Source organism: Oryctolagus cuniculus, chromosome 8 (genome assembly GCF_051225735.1).
Source record: "Oryctolagus cuniculus isolate XC-2025 breed Fujian yellow rabbit chromosome 8, ASM5122573v1, whole genome shotgun sequence".
In the NCBI taxonomy this organism is placed as follows: domain Eukaryota; kingdom Metazoa; phylum Chordata; class Mammalia; order Lagomorpha; family Leporidae; genus Oryctolagus; species Oryctolagus cuniculus.
The window spans coordinates 10,545,539-10,565,079 of NC_142874.1; the positions used below are offsets into that span (position 1 = coordinate 10,545,539).

The window sequence follows — 19,541 nt, forward strand, 5'->3', positions numbered from 1 at the left end:
CATCATTCTCCCTGGCATCTTCCCCCTTCAGGAAAAGGACTCTGTACTCAGACTCCACTCCTGAGTTCATGGTTCATCACTTCCAGCTGGGTGACTGAGTGTTGATGAAGACACTTTTCAACCCAGTTCCCAGGTGGGAAGGCCTCTATCATGTGCTCCTGACCACCAAGAAGGCCATATGAACTGCTGAAAAGAGTGGACACAAGTCAAAGGACGGGTGAATGAAAGCCAAAAATAGGCAAAAGACCTGTCGGGAGTGTGTAGGTCACCCGAGGAGCCCTTATGGATTGCCTCGAAGTAAAGAACTGTGGGAGAGAGGAGATCAGTTGGGACAGCTTTTCTTTTTCTTTTTTTTTTTTTTATTTTTTGACAGGCAGAGTGGACAGTGAGAGAGAGAGACAGAGAGAAAGGTCTTCCTTTGCCATTGGTTCACCCTCCAATGGCCGCCGCGGCCGGCGCACCGCGCTGATCCGATGGCAGGAGCCAGGAGCCAGGTGCTTTTCCTGGTCTCCCATGGGGTGCAGGGCCCAAGCACTTGGGCCATCCTCCACTGCACTCCCGGGCCACAGCAGAGAGCTGGCCTGGAAGAGGGGCAACCGGGACAGAATCCGGCGCCCCGACCGGGACTAGAACCCGGTGTGCCGGCGCCGCTAGGCGGAGGATTAGCCTAGTGATCCGCGGCGCCGGCGGGACAGCTTTTCTAAACTGGTCCAGGGTATGGAACTAGGAATGCCTGGGTAGAATGGGCCACATTTCCAGTAAAGGTCCCCAGCTGGATGTCTTCAGGCACAGGTGGTTCCGTGTCCCATAGGGTGGGATAAATGCAGTGCATGCTGGTTGTCCACACGAGGAGGAGGCATGCAGGAACAAGACTTGAAAAGGCCTGTCATTGCTTCTGCATGCACTGTGAAGATCAGACTAGGGTAATGCCTTCTTTCTCCATAGGAAACATGGACTGTATCTTTTGCCTTTCCAGGCAGGAGGCCACGTTCAGTGAACCCATGGGAGAACTGCTGACCTGCACTCAAATCCTGCATGTGACTGGTGAGCCTGACCATGGTTATTATTCAGCCCTCCTTCTACTCAGGGCTGGCGTCTGGTGGTATTGTGGAAAGAAGCAGCTCCATGTTTTTGTGCTGTTCAGTTGGACCGAGACTTGTGCTTTAGTTCAGTTGGGCTTTCCTTTACCTTGGCACTCCATGAAATACTCAAAGGTAAAGAGATGGTCATCAAAATAGAAAAGATAGGACTGAAAATTGTAAAAAGAAACAGATTGTAAGAAGTAAAGATGTTTGGTTCGTTGTCAAAGTAATGTGTCTGCCTGTGAGTAGAAAACTAGTATCAAAACAGATTGCAGGTGTGTGGAAAGTGATACGTAGCTAGCATTACAGCTAGGTAACATGCACCTGGAAAGTTCTTAGGTTAGCAGGATGCTGGGAGTGGCCCAAACGGCTGAAGCCAATGACAGAAAGTGTAACTACTCTCAGCCAATGAGAAACTGGGGGACCTGTGTTCTTTTTTTTTTTTTTTTTTTTTTTTTTTGACAGGCAGAGTGGACAGTGAGAGAGAGAAACAGAGAGAAAGGTCTTCCTTTGCCGTTAGTTCACCCTCCAATGGCCGCCGCGGCCAGTGCGCTGTGGCCAGCGCACCACGCTGATCCGATGGCAGGAGCCAGGTGCTTCTCCTGGTCTCCCATGGGGTGCAGGGCCCAAGCACTTGGGCCATCCTCCACTGCACTCCCGGGCCACAGCAGAGAGCTGGCCTGGAAGAGGGGCAACCGGGACAGAATCCGGCGCCCCAACCGGGACTAGAACCCGGTGTGCCGGCGCCGCTAGGCGGAGGATTAGCCTAGTGAGCTGCGGCGCCGGCCGGACCTGTGTTCTAGGGAATAAGTTGCTCGCTGAAATTGCACTGGTCGTTCCAGCCTCCATACCAGACACTCAGCTGTGTAAGACTGGTAATGAAGTCTGGTTTTTGCTGCACTTCAAGTCCAAGTCCATCCTTTGTATGCACAGGTAAGGGTGTTCCTCACAGCAACCATTTTTTAAAGTGATTATGAAATTATTCAGGCTTTCTGTTTTTGTCTATTATGATTGGCTATATTTTTCCAAGAACTTATCTATTAAATTTTAAAAATGAATGGCACACATTCATTCACTTGCTAACAGTTTTCTTTTATTAAGTTGCATAATCTGAATTGATACCATGTTTCAAATCTGATATTGGTTATGGGGGGGGATGAGAGATTGAGGGAGAGAATCAATGCTGTAGGGATTTATCAACTTGATTATTTAAAAATCTCCCATCTTGGCCGGCACCGCGGCTCACTAGGCTAATCCTCCGCCTGCGGCACCGGCACTCCAGATTCTGTCCCTGTTGCCCTCTTCCAGGCCAGCTCTCTGCTGTGGCCTGGGAGTGCAGTGGAGGATGGCCCAAGTGCTTGGGCCCTGCACCCACATGGGAGACCAGGAAGAAGTACCTGGCTCCTGGCTTCAGATCGGTGCAGCTCTAGCCGTAGTGGCCATTTGGGGGGGGGGGGGCTGAACCAATGGAAGGAAGACCTTTCTCTCCGTTTCTCTCTCTCACTGTCTAACTGCCTGTCCAAAAAAAAAAAAAAAAACCCTCCCATCTTTTGGCTGTGGTCTTCTCAGTTGTTATTTCAAGAACTTCTGCCTTTATTCTACTTTCTCTCTTTGACTTTTTTTTTTCTGAACTGTTTACTATTGGTACTCAGTTCACTAATTTACAGCCCTTTTTAAAAAAAAAAGATTTATTTTATTTATTTGAGAGGTAGAGACAGAGGGAGGTCTTTATCCACTGGTTTACCCCCAAAATGGCCGCAACAGCCGGAGCTGGGCCAGGCAGAAGGCAGGAGCCAGGAGCTTCTTCCAGGGCTCCCACGTGGATATGGGGCCCAAGGACTTGAGCCATTTTCCAGAGCTTTCCCAGGTGTGTTAGCAGGTAGCCGGATCAGAAGTGGAGCAGCCAGGACTAGAACTGGCACCCCTGTGGGATGCTGGTGCCACAGGCCGGGGCTTTAACTCACTGTGTTACAGTGCTGGCTCTGCCAGTGTTTTCTAATTATATTGCAGGCTCAAATACTTGAGCTAAAAGAGCTAATTTTTAAAAAAGAGATGTATTTATTTAATGGCAGAGTGACAGAGGGAGGAAAATGATCTTCATTCCCTGGTTCAGTCTCCAAATGACCACAATGGCTGGTGCTGGGCCAGGCCAAAGCGAGGAGCCAGGAACTACATCCAGGTCTCCCAGATGACTGGGAATTATGCCGGTATTCCTACTGTGTCAATACCTTATCCCTTACCTATACATATATACGTGCACATCTTGGTGTATTTGTTGAAGTACAGGAAATTATCTCTGAAGATGTTCGCAATCATTTATAATGGTTATGGTGGGGGTGGAGTGTTGAGTGGGAGAGAAGGGGAATTCATTCTGCTTACCAAATGGTGCTTTTTACCTATTAAACTATTAAATATTAGCTATCAATATTTTTACTGTTAAGCTGTACAAATTGCATTTGCTATAGTGTATATTGAACATGTCCAAAATCAATATTATATACGGTTGACTGTGGAAAATATGAAGTCTTTATTTTCAAAACCCACTAAAATGGAAAAAAAGTTTAGGGTCTGTCTTACTGAGTTGTTGTTAACTTTTAAATTTAGGAAAAAAAAATTATCCATTTTTTGAAGTCAAGAACGCTGATAGAAACAGCCGCAATAGCCGGAATGATGCTCAATAGATTTTCAGTCGTGGGTGACTCGGGTTGACTGACATTGAACCAAACTTCGGGAAAGCACTAGGATGGAGTCACAGGAGTGGTTAGAGCATGGAGCTAGGGTGTAAACTATGGATTAATCGGGATCTCAGTATTGTCTGTGTACACAGCACCTACTGCAAGGGTTTCCTAACTCGCACAGAGCGCACTTGAGTGTGCTGGCCATTCACTGTCTAGCAGTGGATGTGGGCGTGAAGCACAGTAACGTGGCGCACACCTACTCCCTGCCTGGGACTTCTTCCTGTGCTAGGCTTTCTGACGTCCAGCTCTCTGCTCACTACCATTTCCAAGACTTTCTGTGGACCACCCTGTGTGAAACGGGGTTGATTTCCGTGGTGTATTGTAAACACTGTGTGTTCCGTCTTTAAGTCCTGCTAAGGTACTACTAACTTACCAAGGGATACATAGGTCTTTAAGTCCTGCTAAGGTACTACTAACTTATTAAGGGATACATAGGTCTTTAAGTCCTGCTAAGGTACTACTAACTTACCAAGGGATACATAGGTCTTTAAGTCCTGCTAAGGTACAGTATACTAACTTACTAAGGGATACATAGGTCTTTAAGTCCTGATAAGGTACAGTATACTAACTTACTAAGGGATAGGTAAACGCTGGCGTGGGTACTACTGGATAGCTTCATCTAAAGGAACACCTGTCTGTGTTTGGCGCCCTTCTCGCCTCCCTGGAATAGGACCCCAGCGAGGGGTAGGACATGGTGGCAGTGGCAATGCCTGGCGCCTACGTAAGGCCTTGTCGGATGAGCCCCCAGAAACAGAGCCTTGCACGCTGGGAGAAGGGGACAGAGACACAGGGTCCCAGGCCTTGAAGAGCAGGGAGACAGGGTGGCCGGGTGGAGTGGAGGGGCGGCCTCGGCCCGCAGGCACAGGGAGCGCCCCGGAGCGCGCACGCCTCCCAGGACCTCGCCGCCCTGCGCCGGGACTGCAAGGACAAGGCCCTGAGCCAGACTGCGTCTGCAAGCCGGGTTAATCCCCCACTCGGCGGTCGGCAGCTCCGGCCCCAGGTTTCCTCCCGGCGCGCCTGGCGAGCACGCACAGCGGGTTGCGCTCGGCGCTGAGGGCTTGAACGCCCACCACGGGCCAAAAACGACGACCGGCCGCCTGTTTCCGGGGGACGGTGCAGCAGAACGCACATCCGGCCCTCCGCTTCCGGCTGCCGGCCGGGGCTTCCGGTTTCCGGCCGGCGCTTCCGCGACTGCACGTAGTTGGCGCGGGCAGAGTTGGCGCGTCCGCCGCGGCAGGTGCCGGCTGCGTGATTTCCCAGGCGTGGAGCGGGGAGGCCCCCGGCGGCCGCGAGGACGCCGCGATGGTAGGCCCTGATGTCGCTGGGGAGGTTTCCTCGAGCGCCCTTCGGGCCGGCGTGCGGAGCTTGGGCTCGGGGGGACCTGCCCCGCGGCAGTGTGGCCGCTCGCTGACGCGGGGTCCGGGCGGTTCAGGAAACCCCTGGCAGCGCCGGCTCGGCACCCCTGTGCCCCGCGTGGCCGCATGCACCCGGCGGGCTGCACCCGCTCCCGCCCGCGGCTGCCTCTGAGCCCCCAGGTGCCGTCCCGGCTCGGACGCGGTCTGGTGTGTGTGTGTGGGGGGGAGCGAGTAGCCAGCGTGTCTAAACTCGCTTTATGAATAACAGTCCTCGATGAGCAGGTGGGGGGGGGGGGGCGTATCTCCAGAAAGCTCCCTCTGACGCGGTGTGTGTCTCTGTTCTCCCTTGTCGTCGGTAGTCACGCCTGCCACTTCGGGAGCTGCAGCCTTCGCTGACACTGTACACCTGCCCCTGCCAGGGTTCAGTCTGTCACCAGGCTGTGCAGTGCCCCCGCCCTCCCTCTCTCACTGCACGTACTGAAAGGCGGAGTGCAGAGGAGCGAGGTCTTCCATCCTTGGGTTCACTCCCCAGGCGGCTGCAGCGGCCGGAGCTGGGCCGGGACACAGCCGGGCGCAGGGGCCCAGGGAGCTGCATGGGAAGTGCAGTGGCTGCGGCTGGGGGCTCCACGCAGCCCATGTGGGTGCCGGTGCTGCGGGCCGCAGCGCGGGCCTCGCCTGCCTGCCTTGTCCCTCTTGGCATGGACGGTCACTTTGTCTGCAGCTGTGTGTGTGTGTGTGTGTGTGTGTGTTTTGCTGTATTGTACACTTTATAAATTCAGGCTCACGGTGCTGGACTTCCAGCCCCTTGTGATTCCTCTTAACGGAGTGGAATAGTAGAGCAGAGTCTCGTGATCACGTGTGAGCGGTGGAAAAGGTCGACAGGCACTGTTCTGTGGCTGTTGACTGTCCCAGCGTCGCTGTCAGTGACTGTATGGAATCCTCTTGCCTGGATGTGAAAGTCAGTCTGTGTACGTCTGTTTTTCTCGTGAGTGCGTCTCTGGCCCTGTCACTTTTCTGGTGCAGCGTCATCGGTGGTGGTGTCTTCTGTTGCCAGCTCTTCACCCGTGTGCTCAGTTCCTGTGGGAATGCCTGCTGGGCAGGATTGGTTAAGTATCTGCAGGGTCACCCTTGGCCACCTGAGAGGTTGGTTGGACCCCCGAGAAGACCAAGACCTGCAGGTGTTCGAATCCCTTCTCTAGAATGGTGTTGCATATTCAGGTGACCTGCGTCCTCCCATAGGCATTAACTCACTGCTGGATTATTTTAAAACCCAATACGATGCACGTGCTCTGTAAATAGCTGTGAGACTGCATTTTTTTAGGAATAATCATAAGAAAAGGGCCTGTACATGTTCACAGATGCAACTTTAGTTTTAAATATTTTCTGTCTTTGAATGGTTGAATCTGCAGATGTAGAACTTGCCTTTGAGAGTTTGTTCATGAGCTATTTAAAAAATTTGTGAGGTACTTTTTTTTAAACATTTACTTGCTTGAAGGCAGAGCAGCAGGGGGGAGAAAGAACCCTTCCATTTACTGATACACTCTCCAGATAGTCTCAGTATCAAGATCCGGGCCAGGCGCGAGCCAGGAACTCCTCCTGGTCTCCCACATGTTAGCAGGGGCCCAAGTACTTGCACCATCATTACACCGCCGTCTCAGGGGTGTGAGGAGGGAGTGGGGTTGGAAGCAGAGCTGCTAGGGGCTGAACAGGTGCTCGGAAGTGGGTTGGCTGGGTCGCGGGCCACGGCTTAACGTGCACAGCACCATCCTTGCTCTTAACATCTTAGATCTGCAGTAAGCCCAGTGTCAGACTGAGGTGGCAGTGAATGCTCGCCCAGGGCATCGTTGTACTGTTTTCCAACTGATTTCAGCCGCATAGGACACACTTGCTGTCTAAGTGACCCGCTGTTGGGCTAACAGGTGGCTAACTAAATGAGCACTGAACTTGCGGATTAGCTTGCTAAATGGCAAATGCTGTGCAAAGTTTCGTGAGATCTGAAAAGGTTTTTCTTGACTCCATTCTTGAATCCACTTGAATCTTAAGTGATTCGTAGATGAGTGGTTGGGGTTTAGGAAGCTTATGTGTGAAATCATGTCATCGCTTCTAAGTTCCAGTTGTCATTAGCTATTTGGCATTGTTACCTGAGGAAAATGTGCTAAGGTTCATCACGGTAGACTCACTGTGGTGGAGGCGGGGAGTGCAGATTTTTCATTAGTCCCTCCCATTCTTCCATTTCATCACTGGTGTTGAATGACTTGTGTGTCATTTATTGGTGGTGTTTAAGGGTGTTTAGTGTTTAAGATGTTAGAAACTTTCTCAGCTGTATGCATGGTTTTAGCCTTAGGCTTTTTTCCTTCAAATGTACATATATCTGTGTGCCTTAAATTGTGGGGAAGACATACATTTAATGGGGTATTGGTTTTCTGACTGGAATATAATTTTTCCAAACATTCTGTTACGTCTGTGAAAACAGTACTTTTGCTTTATCTTTGAAAGTAAGACTTGGGGCTTCTTGCTTTCTGAATTCTTATTTGAAGTGGAGAGAGACAGGCAAACAGAGCTCTCCCACCCAGTGGTACATTTCCTAAATACTGGCGACAGCTGGGACAGGGTTCAGCTGACACCAGGATCTAGGAAGTGGCTGCAGGTCTCCCGGGTGTGTGTGTGGCAGCAACGCAGCTACTGGAGCCATCAGTGCTGCCTCCTGTGGCGCACACTAGCAGGAAGCTGGAGTCGGGAGTGGAGGCAGGACGTGAACTGGGCACTGCAGTATGAGATGGAGATGGCCCAAGTGGTGTCTTACTTGTTTGGATGCTCACCCTCACATTTGGGGCTTCTGAAAACATGCTTATTTTCTATAGAAAATACACCTTAAGCCTTCTTTTTAAATTTTGTTGTGTTTACATTTTGTATTGTGGTATGGATCATTGAATGCTGTACAAAATAACTGGAGAAACCATGACTGATGGGGATGAATTGGTTTGTGGAAGCTTATTTAGCTTGAACAGACTGCTTAGAATAAAATTTGACAGTTTTACTTAAGGTTTTCACTGAAACATTTTTAAACTTTTTAATGTATTGAAAAAACAATGTTTTGAAAGATAGTAAATTGTATTATACATGTATATCATTCATATCTGGCTTTCAGGTAACTTTTTCATGAATAAATTATTTAACGAACCATAACTACAGTGGAGTCAGAATGTTATTTCAGATTCTTTGTAGTAAGTCATGGAAGTTCTACAAGACTTTCTAAACTATCTGGCCATTTTCCCATACAAAGTGTATTAAGTTCTTTTTAAATCTTTACAGGAGAATTGTGTTGACTTGGATGTACTACTGAAACAATTAGGTAACTTCAGTTTGAGTCTTAGTGGATTTGGAGACTGTCTTCATTTTTAAAGCATTTGTGCAGTGAAGATAATCTTTTCAAAGAGTACATCTTTGCTTTATTTTTGGTATTGTGTTATCTGTCCCTGTGTAGTGAGTTAACCTAAAATTCAGTGGCTTAAAACAGTAACCTTTACTGGCTCAGCTTCTGTGGGGTGACTTCTGCCTCAGGGCTTCTCCCAAGCTTGCAGGGAAGGTGTCATCCTGTGGTCCGGGGCACTGCCCTAGAGGAGAGGAGAGGTGCACTGCTAGCTGGCGCGCCTGGTTCCGTGGGACTCGGCACCCTGTGCACTGCTGCACTGAGGACCTCCGCTCGCTCGCTCTTTTTTTTCCCCCTTTGGGGAGGAGAGGAGACAGAGCTTCTACCCACTGGTTAACTCCCCCAATTCTGGCCCTTTAGCTGGAACTCAGTCCAGGTCTCCTCCATGGGTAGTAGGAATCTAAATAGCTGAGCCATCACTGCTGTGTCTCGGGATGTATACTAGCACGGAAGCTGAAATCGGAAGCCCAGCCAAGGGGTGGAGCCTAGGTGCTGTGGTGTGGGAGTCAGGTGTCCTGACCAGCTGTTAACTGTTGAGCTAACACTTACCTTAGGGCCTCTGTTCTTCACTGGTTATTAACTGGAAGCCTCCCTCAGTTACTTGTCATGAGGGCCATGACAGCTCATCTGTATCAGAGTGAGCCAAGAGATAAAGCAAGAAAGATTGAGCAACTCAAAGCCAGAGACCTATTATAGTCTGTCTTGGCACTGAAATCCTATGTTTACAAAATTCTGATTGAAAGTGAGTTGCAAGGGTGAACATTTGGTGCAGCAGATGAGTTCCTATTGGGAATGCTGCAACCCATATCAGTGTTAAGGCCCAGCTTTGCTCCCAGTTCCAGGTTCCTGCTAATGCACACCCTAGAAAGCAGCAAGTGACAGCTTACGGCACTGGGTCCCTGCCACCCACTTGGGAGACAGGGTGGGATTCTGGGCTCCTGATGTTGGCCTGGCCTAGTCCAGCTGTTAGAGAGATCTTTCATCCGCTTGTTCTGGTTCTGTATTGCCCTGCCTTCAAATAACATTTTGTTAAAAAATGAGTTATTAGGTTCTAGCCCATACCGAATGCGAGGCTGGGGGAATTACAAAAGGACATGATTTCTCAGAAGGCGGGGTTTACTGGGATATCTTAGTGGCAGCCTACCACAGAATCTGAAAGTTTTATGTGCTATGTGTTTCCGGGGTAGACTCGGCTCAAAATACTTTACGCCTCTTTCTCTCCTCCACCCACCGTGTGCTGCAGAGAGACACACAAAAGCATACATAATTTGTTGTTTGTGATGCTTCTACTCTTTATTCCCCTGTACCACTAACCAACTTCCAGTGGCACCTCGGGTTTCAGACTTGGACATATATTCTGAGTTTTATCAAAGTGACCAGAGCACTCTGAATAGTTGTTAAAGAAATAAATATTGTGAGTGAGAATTGGTCATTTTAATTCTGCCTAGAGTTTTACAACAGAAATGATTTTGAGCTGCATTTTATCAAAGGGCAGGTAAGGAAAAGGGTTTTGCAGGCAGTTAGAGCCACGTGCAGCCTAAAGTTAGGACATGTCACAGTGTGTTCTGAATGCTGAGTTCACTAAAAGTGGCTGAAGGGTCTTTAGTGGAGGAGTTTGAAAGAACGCTAGAGAAGCAAGTCGGGGATAGTTTTCGGTACTAAAGGATTAGAACCTAACTATAATGTTAGTGGGACTGTTTTAGTGGAGAAAGGTTTGCACAACTACTATTTTAAGAGAAGCTCTGTGACTTCATTGAAAAAAGGTCTAGCCAAGAGAACCTAAAGGGTATCCTGAAGGATGAGGACTGGCTCAAGGCGATCATGACAGTTGTTATGAAAGGAAGATTCTAGCACACTTGGTAGTTTTGAGGGCTAAGTACACTAGAGGCTGCCAGCAATCCCTTATTATATTCTTCTATTCTTTCATAACCCTTTTCTTCACAGATTCATGTTTGCAAGGTAGAGTTTATTCTCAAAATATCCTTATCACATCTCCCTTCTTCCTATTCCACCCCTGTGTGTCCAATTTTTATTTTAGACTAAAGATTGTATTTACTGGTCTACTTTATTACTAAATTTTAGACGTGAGCCAAAGACTGTACATGTTCCTAAATCATGGCCTTCAGAAGATGGGCTATGCCTTCCATGTTGCTTGGCTATTTTGACGGGCTGGACTGTAGAGCTTTTCATTGGCTGTAGTGCAGCTATCTTGACTCTAAAGATTATAGCTTAAAGTATGTAGAAAACAAGATAGAAGGAGCCTGGATCCCTGAGGGTTTTGCAGAATAGAGCCTCCAACTCTTTGTTGTAGGTGAGAACTAAACTAGCTGGGTAAAGGCACTATTATTTCGGGCTTCTATTATAGAGATTCAAACCTGATCCCTAAATAATACAGGTGGGGTAAGGCAGAGTTTTGTGTAGGAATAAAAAAAATGATGAGTCTTGTTTGGGGCCTGAAGGTATTGTGACCTACCTAACTGGCAGAAGGCTTGGTTGGAAACATGTTTTGTTTGCATTTGGATGTGCTAATTTTGAGGTGCTTTTTGATTGCTGTGTTCATAATTTGAATAGACCGTGAGCACACCCTTGATTTCTGTTTGGTTCACTGTCTCTCCCTTTCATGGGCAACGCCTGTAATCAAATTTCCCTCTGTTCATTATGCCTCCTTCCTCTTAATTGTAATGTGAATTTTCAGCTCCGAGTCTCCCCACTCTCTGTGTTCTCTGTACCTTCTTTGAAGATCGAGCAGTTGAAGAGCTGAGCTTGACTCCTTTTCTATTTCTTTTTGTCCTATCATGGAAGAGTAGTTCTGAATGTAGTTGTTATTAGTGGAACTGAAGACTACTAGAAAGCCTGGCTTACCTCATGCCTAGTGTAGCATTTCTGGCACACTGTATTTTTTGTTACTTTACTGTTATTACAGTTTATTTCTGAAGAAAATGTGTAACTGGCGTCATGTATGTCTGTATATGTCACAGTGTTTTCCTGCCTTTTAGCCTAAAGCACTGAAGGGAAAAGGTGCAGGGCGAGAGAAAAAAGTCGTCCATCCATACAGTAGGAAAGCTGCTCAGATTACAAGAGAGTCCCACAAGCAAGAAAAAAAGGAAAAGTAAGTGTCTTTTTAGCATTGTGTTATATGTTGCTATAAAGGCCTTTGTATATTTATTGTTCAGACATGTTTGCCTTCCTCAATACTGTCCTGTCTTCCTTTAATATCTGCTGTGTATGCTCTGTGCGCTGAAGACAAAACTGAACGAGGCACTCTGCTTTTACAGAGCCTGTCTAAAACCAGGGTGCATCAAAGGAAATTGAGAGAGCTCATGGGACGGTGCTCAAGGGAGGGGTTCTGTTTTAGTGGACAGTCTTGGGAGGCTTCTGAAGTTGAATTGGAGCAGGGAGCTGGGAGGGGATGAGCCATTGTTAGATTAGGCGTCTACTGTATATAGACAAATGAGAGACACAGTTGGATATTTTGGGCCCAGTGTTCAGGAGATAGGTTAGGGATGTTGACACAAATTTAGGAACCGTTGGCTTCCCTGTGGAATTTCAAGCCATGAGACTGGGAAAGATCACCTTATGAGTAACCAGATGGGAACAGGGATTGAATCCAGAGGCCTGCTGCCATTAGAGATGGGGAAAAGGAGGAGGATCCTACAAGTGAGGCTCAGAAATGAAGACAAGTTGAATAGAGTCAATGATTTTTTTTTTAAACAAGGCTTGCCTCTTAAAGAATTTATTTTTATTTGAAAGGCTGACATTGGCTGGCGCCGCGGCTCACTAGGCTAATCCTCCGCCTGTGGCACCGGCACTCCGGGTTCTAGTCCCGATCGGGGTGCTAGACTCTGTCCTGGTTGCTGCAGTCCAGTTCTCTGCTGTGGCCCAGGAGGGCAGTGGAGGATGGCCCAAATCCTTGGGCCCTGCACCTGCGTGGGAGACCAGGAGGAAGCACCTGGCTCCTGGCTTCAGATCGGCACAACGCGCCGGCCGTAGTGGCCATTTGGGGGCGGAACCAACAGAAGGAAGACCTTTCTCTCTCTCTCTCTAATTCTGCCTGTCCAAAAAAAAAAAAAAAAAAAAGGCTGACATATATATATATATACACACACACACACACAGAGGATTCTCCCATCCATTGATTGACTGGGGGAGAGATGGGGAGGGAGGAAGAGAATGAGTTCCCTTTTGCTGGTTCACTATAACATACCTACAACAGCTGGGGCCTCAACCAGATTGGAGCCTGGAACCTGACACCCCTATGGAGTACACAACAATTAAGTCATCACCACTTTTTCTATTCCTTTGCTTCCCTTTCCAGCCCCCCCGCCCCCCCCCCCCTTTTTTTTTTAAAATCTGGAATAATTTTTCTGCATGCTCAGGTCTTAGCCTGAAGATTACCTACTCTGGAAAAGCTTCCCAAATTCTAAAAAGACTTATAAATGCTTTTAAAAAATGCTGCTGTAGCTCTGTATGAGGGAACTTTATAAAGTTCATGGAAAATGTAAACATTGAAAAAATTATTCATGGATTTCAAAAAATACTTTTACATCAAAATAAACTTTACCTTTCCATTGCATCAAAATAGTTTGCCTTTCCATGAACTTTTTGAAATTCCCTCATATACTTCACCATGGTCTTATTTGGCCTTTGGTCATATTTATGTGATCCCTTTGACATTTAGTTATACCTATATGGTCAATTCCACACTTAATATGATCACTTTATCACATAAGATGGGATTAGTGCCATCCAACTTAATGAGATTTGGAGTCCCATGGCAAGTTTTTAGCTTCACCCTTAGGGGTAATTCTGGGGGAATGCGTGCCTATCTGTACAGCTCCTCCCTCTCTCATTGCCACTCTTATTTTTAACTGGGATCTATTTTCAATAGACTTAATACACTTATGATTAATTCTATATTAAGTAAAGAGTTCAACCAATGGTATTAAGTAGAAAAAATAAAATGAAATAATAAACTGTTCCTTGATAGTCAAGGCAAGGCCTCTTTAAGTAATTGCTTCTCATAGTGTCAGTTTTACTTCTACAGATTACCTTTTAGGTGCTCAGTTATCACAGATCAGGGAGAATATATGGTTATTGTCCTTTTGGGACTGACTTATTTAAGTATGTTGTTTTCCAGATTCATCTATTTTGTTGCAAATAACTGGGTTTGATTTTTTTTTTCTTTCTGTTTTTGGCTGCTAAGCAGTATTCCATAGAGTACATATCCCATAGTTTTTTTTTTTTTGTTTTGTTTTGTTTTGTTTTTATCCAGTCTTTGGTTGATGGGCATTTAGGTTGATTCCTTTTCTTAGCTATTGTGAATTGAGCTGCAATAAACACAGAGGTGCTGATGACTTTCATTTGTTGATGTTACTCTGAGGAGTGGGATGGCTGTCATATGGTAGGACTATAGTCAGATTTCTGACGTGTCTCCAAATTGTGTTCCATAGTGGTTTTACTAGTTTGCATTCCCACCAACAGTGGATTAGGGTACCTTTTTCCCCACATCATCGCCAGCACTTGTTGCTTTTCTGTATGAAAGCCATTCTAACTGGGGTGGGGTGTCATGTTGTCTTCCTTATTCTTGTTTTTTCTCTGCTCTGTCAATGTATTCTCACACTCACCTGCTCTCCTCAGAAGAGACCACTGCCTTGGTGCTAGCCCCAGTGGGTACAATACTGAGCAGCCAGCGCTGCCACAAGAACCACCCAAAGGATTGCTGCTGTCCTTGGTGTGAGCATGGGTTCCACTGCAGTGACCCTCCCCATGGAATCGGGGAGCCCCCCACTGACTGCCCAAGGTCCCGGTTACATCCAGCACCTTCCCATGCAGCCACAGTGTTCAGTCCTGGCACATCAGGCTTCCACAGTCGCGAGCACCCAGGCCCATGAGTTCTCTCAGCCAGACTCGGTGTCTCCTGTCGGGAATGAGCTGGCACAGCTGTTAGGTCTGTCCAAAATGGCGCCCGCGCTCTCTTGGTAGTTATAGGACACCAGTGCCTGTTGGTGGGGGAGAGAGAAATGTGCCCACCTCCCCTTTTTTTCCTCTTCTAAGTTGTGGGGTACACTGTCCCCCACAGGCTCCAAGCTGAACTCATGCCAGGCTCTTCATGCAACTTAGTGGTTTGGGCTGCTACAGTCTGGCCTTGCTTCACTCTCCAAAGCTGGTTCTGAGGCTCTGAGCTCCAGGGATCCAGAGTTGTACACATCCACGCCCTCCGCGTAGGTCCACAGTGTCTATAAATTGTGTGGCGTTTCCTCTGGAATTTCTCCCTAACTCTTCTCTGAAATTGCACTCTGTACTTTTTTTTTTTTTTTAAACTATCTTCCCCTAGACTAGAGCAGTAAACGCCCTCCCTATTCCGTCACCTCGGAAAAATCCTGAGAGTAGATCTTTGAGTTTGTTGCTGTATCCCTAGGGGCTAGTGTGAAGTTGGGCAAAGATGGTGTCCAGTAGTGTCTTGAATGGATGAGTATGTAGAAGATCAGTAAGAGCAGTCTTGTTTCCTACACTGTTTCTGAGAATAGATTTTTTCCTTTTGTCATAATTCTTTTCAAGTAAGTATCCTATTTTTGTCTGTTTTGTTGAAGTTTAAAAGGGGCCGCCAAGACCAGAAGGCATCTAGAAGGTGCTCATTGCACTGGGAACACGTGTTCCACAGTTTAAAAACCCGCCACAGCATTTCTAATCCAACCAGACTCTTACATTGCCTTTTTTTTTTTTTTTTTTGATAGAGTGGACAGTGAGAGAGAGAAGTCTTCCTTTTTCCGTTGGTTCACCCCCAAATGGCCGCCACGGCTGGCGCGCCGATCCTGAAGCCAGGAACCAGGTGCTTCTCCTGGTCTCCCATGCGGGTGCAGGGCCCAAGCACTTGGGCCATCCTCCACTGCACTCCCTGGCCACAGCAGAGAGCTGGCCTGGAAGAGGAGCAACCGGGACAGAATCCGACGTCCCGACCAGGACTAGAACCCGGGGTGCTGGCGCTGCAGGCAGAGGATTAGCCTAGTGAGCTACGGTGCCGGCCAGACTCTTACATTCTTGAAATTAGGCTTTCTTGAGACATCGAGGGCCTAAAAAAAAAAGTTCACAGGTAACACTTTGTTTAAAAGAGAAGCGTGGGGGCCGGCGCTGTGGCGCAGCGGGTGAACGCCCTGGCCAGAGGTGCCGGCATCCCATATGGGCGCCGGTTCTAGTCCTGGCTGCTCTTCTTCCGATCCAGCTCTGCTATGGCCTGGGAGAGCAGTAGAGGATGGCTCAAGTCCTTGGGCCCCTGCACCCACGTGGGAGAGCCGGTGGAAACTCCTGGCTTCGGTTCGGTGCAGCTCCGGCTGTTGCGGCCATCTGGGGAGTGAACCAGCGGATGGAAGACCCCTCTCTCTCTCTGCCTCTCCTCTCTCTGTGTACCTCTGACTTTCAAATAAATAAATCTATTTTACAAAAGAGAAGCATGGTATGCAGTATTTAAGTGTCTGCAGTCATGGCATAGTAGGTTAGGTTGCTGGCATCCCATATAGGCACAAGTTCAACTCCTGGCTGCTCCACTTCCAATTGAGCTCCCTGCTAATGCGACTGGGAAAGCAGTAGAAGATGGCCCAAGTGCTTGGGGCCCTGCACTCTTGTTGGAAACCTGGAAGAAATTCCTGGTTTAGGCCTGGCCGCAACCACTAGGACTGGGCCATTTTTTTTTCTTTTTCTTTTGACAGGCAGAGTTAGAGAGAAAGGTCGTCCTTCTGTTGGTTCACTCCCACATATGGCTGCTATGGCTGGCGCTGTGTCGATCCGAAGCCAGGAGCCAGGTGCTTCCTCCTGGTCTCCCATGGGGTGCAGGGCCCAAGCACTTGGGCCATCCTCCACTGCACTCCCTGGCCACAGCAGAGAGCTGGACTGGAAGAGGAGCAACCGGGACAGAACCGGCACCCCAACCAGGACTAGAACCCGGGGTGCTGGCACCACAGGCAGAGGATTAGCCTAGTGAGCCGTGGCGCTGGCCGGTTGTGACCCTTTCAAGAGTAAACCAGTAGATGGAAGTTTTCTGTCTCTGCCTGACTCTGTATCTCTGGCTTTCAAATAAATAAATCTTTAAATAAAATTCATCTTTGTGAAAGTATGCTCTTTGTATTAAAGCTCTTTGGGCAGGTTTTTGTTTTTGACAGATTTATAAAACTTGCTTTGCATCTTTTCTAACATCTATGTACTTTTTATTCCAAGATTGAAGAATGAAAAGGCTTTGCGTCTTAACCTTATTGGTAAGTGGGTTTATGTATTGGAATTCTAATTAGAGCATCGTGAATTTCGGACTTTTTTCTTTCTTTTTATTCCCATAGTGAAGTACTACTTTTATTGAAGTGAATTTTCTTTACCAGATTGCCAAATGAAATAAATCAGTCATTCAACTATGAGGATGAAAGTTAATGGTTTCTAGTTCAGTGTTGTATTGAGTTTATCTGTGTAGCTACCTGTCTACTTGCATCTGGCTATCTGAAGTTTAAATATTGATTCCTAACCTTTGGGCTGTGGAAGTCATGGCCTAGGTATTATGGTAACAGTGGTTCATGTTAACTGATGTGGACACAGACATCTTTGTGTATCTCAGTGTCTGTCTTATTTTGAATTTTTGGTTAAATGTATTGTTTTTACTAATGAGAGCTTTTTTTAAAAAAATGACTTTAAGTCTGTATTTCAAAAATTAAGGATTTTTGAACCATCATCTTTAGTGTTTCCCCAGGTGATAGAATAGTATTTTTATTTGGAGTTTTGTATGCTGGGCAAGGCTGCTTCTTGAGATTTTTTAATTTAAAAACTTATTTATTTGAAAGAGTTGCGGGGGCAGAGGCAGGGAAAGGTGTACCTTTCATCTGCTGATTGACTCCTCAAAGGGCTGGGCCAGGACAGAGCAGGGAACTTTATCTGCATCTCCCAGGCCATTAGCAGGGAGCTGGATTGGTAGTGGGACAGCCAGGATACAAACCGGTGCCCATGAGGGATGCCAGCGCTGCAGATGGCAGCTTAATCCATGGTCAGATTTACTCAAGGATGAGTTCTGCTGGCCCGTTACAGTGTGTGTCAGACACTTTCCACAGGACCTGGTAGCTGTTGCAGCTTTCATGTGTTTATTAACTTGGTGGCTCTGTGAAGCTGTTTGATCACTTATCTGTAAAGGGGGTAATACTATACTAATCCTCATAGGGTTGTAGAACTCTAGCATAGTGCCTGCAGCTTATTGGCTGTTCAGCAGATACTAATCAGGTTTTCACATTTGATAATTCTGTCCTCTTGTAAATTTGTGAAACTTCATATTTTTTAAAACTTTTGTATCTATATCAAATAAGAAGAGTATTGTTGCCATCCATCCATAAAATTGACAGTTTTCGTCAATCTGCTTTAATTCCCTTTGAGCCCTTACATGACTTTATACCTAACTGGAAGTATGTCTGTTGTATATTGATGTTGAGAATTATGAATAATGCCTCTTGGCTTAAATGATGTCTTGTGGTGCTAAACTACCTTGGCGCTGTTGTTTACAGGAGAAAAACTTCAGTGGTTTCAAAGTCATCTGGATCCCCAGAAGGTGAAATACTCAAAGAAGGATGCTTGTAACTTAATTGAAAGGTAAATGCTGGGCACATTAGGAGCGATGTGACAAGAAAGGTAATTTCCCGGATCTCCCAGCCTGGGTCTGGAAGAAACAGAGTCCTATCCTGGATGCGTAGAAAAGCAAATGGGCTCTGTCGGGTCCTGGCTTGGCCACTTCAGCAGGTTATAACCTCCTGAGTCAGCAAAGACTCCCTACAGGAGTGTCTCTGACATTGGCACCACGTAGGCAGAGGTTCGTAGAGTGAGGTGAAGTAATTTGCAGTCTCTAACCCAAGACAAAAGTATCCTAAGGGCACAGAGGTGAGAGCAAAGAAAATGTACTTGGTGATTTCCAGATGTTTAATGTGACTGGAGTAGTAAGTTGAGAGAGGATGGTGTGGCAAGCACAATCATGGACAGCCAGCTTATGCAAGATCTCGGTGTCCGTCGAATCAGAGTGTGGACCTTATCTAAGGACATTAGTAGCCACAGGAGGCTTTTGCATCAGGCCCTGAGATGTTCCTGTTCGAACTTTAGAAAGATCAGTCCCAAGAATGAAAACGAGTCCTGAGAGGGAACACACTGTGGCGGGGAGAACACTGACAGGCCACTGCAGCGACCTAGGCAAGAGGTGACGGTGGCCTGGGAACGATCCCCAGGAAGGTGGAAGTCTCAGTCTTCACTAAAAGCTTAGAAAAGATGGCATCTATTTCCTTGCCTAGACAGCTGAATAAATGATGGTGCTGTCTCCTGAGGTACAGAGCCCCGGGGATGAAATGAGTTTGGTTGGGGTGGGTGAGGCAGGGTGATGACAAATTGATTTACTCTGAAATTTTAAGTTTTAATTAGCGTGTAACAGGTTCAATATGGTTTGTAGATGCAATCCTGAGAACATAATGATCCTCTTTCCCTCCTGCTCTCTCCCATTTTCCTTCCTTTTCACTTTTTTTAGTTTTTGAAATAACATTTTAAATTTATGTTATAGTATAAAAGCTTACTACTTCCCTAAATGAAGTTTAACAAAGTAAAGACCCTATTTTAGTGGAAACATAGACAATGGTTATAAACAGTCATTTCATGGGAAAATGACTACTTCTCTTATACATAATAAATTTTAAAGTAATCAGATCATGAAAACTATAGTAGTATAACATTCTGAACCATTAGTTTGAAAAAGAGATAAAGTTTGACAAAACCATACTAGCAACAGTGCTGGTAACACAGGCATTTCTTGTGTGTGTGTGTGTGTGTGTGTGTGTGTGTTTAATATTAGCTATCGCATATAAGGGAGAATGTGTGGTATTTGTCTTTGGTGTATGGATTGTTTCACTCAACATGTTCACCAGTAGTATCCATTTTACTG

At 46.8% G+C, this 19,541-nt stretch overlaps 1 protein-coding gene across 1 annotated transcript in view; it reads left to right on the top strand.

The window, feature by feature from the left end:
• Nucleotides 1-5,009: 5,009 nt before the first annotated feature.
• The window catches only part of TMA16 (translation machinery associated 16 homolog), a 35,087-nt gene continuing 20,555 nt past the window's right edge, over nucleotides 5,010-19,541 (top strand). The window contains exons 1-4 of the mRNA XM_051831709.3: nucleotides 5,010-5,125; nucleotides 11,602-11,714; nucleotides 16,814-16,851; nucleotides 18,130-18,214. Of these exons, the coding sequence (XP_051687669.2) occupies nucleotides 5,123-5,125; nucleotides 11,602-11,714; nucleotides 16,814-16,851; nucleotides 18,130-18,214 (239 nt within the window). The 5' untranslated portion in view covers nucleotides 5,010-5,122. The remainder of the gene's footprint in view (nucleotides 5,126-11,601; nucleotides 11,715-16,813; nucleotides 16,852-18,129; nucleotides 18,215-19,541) is intronic.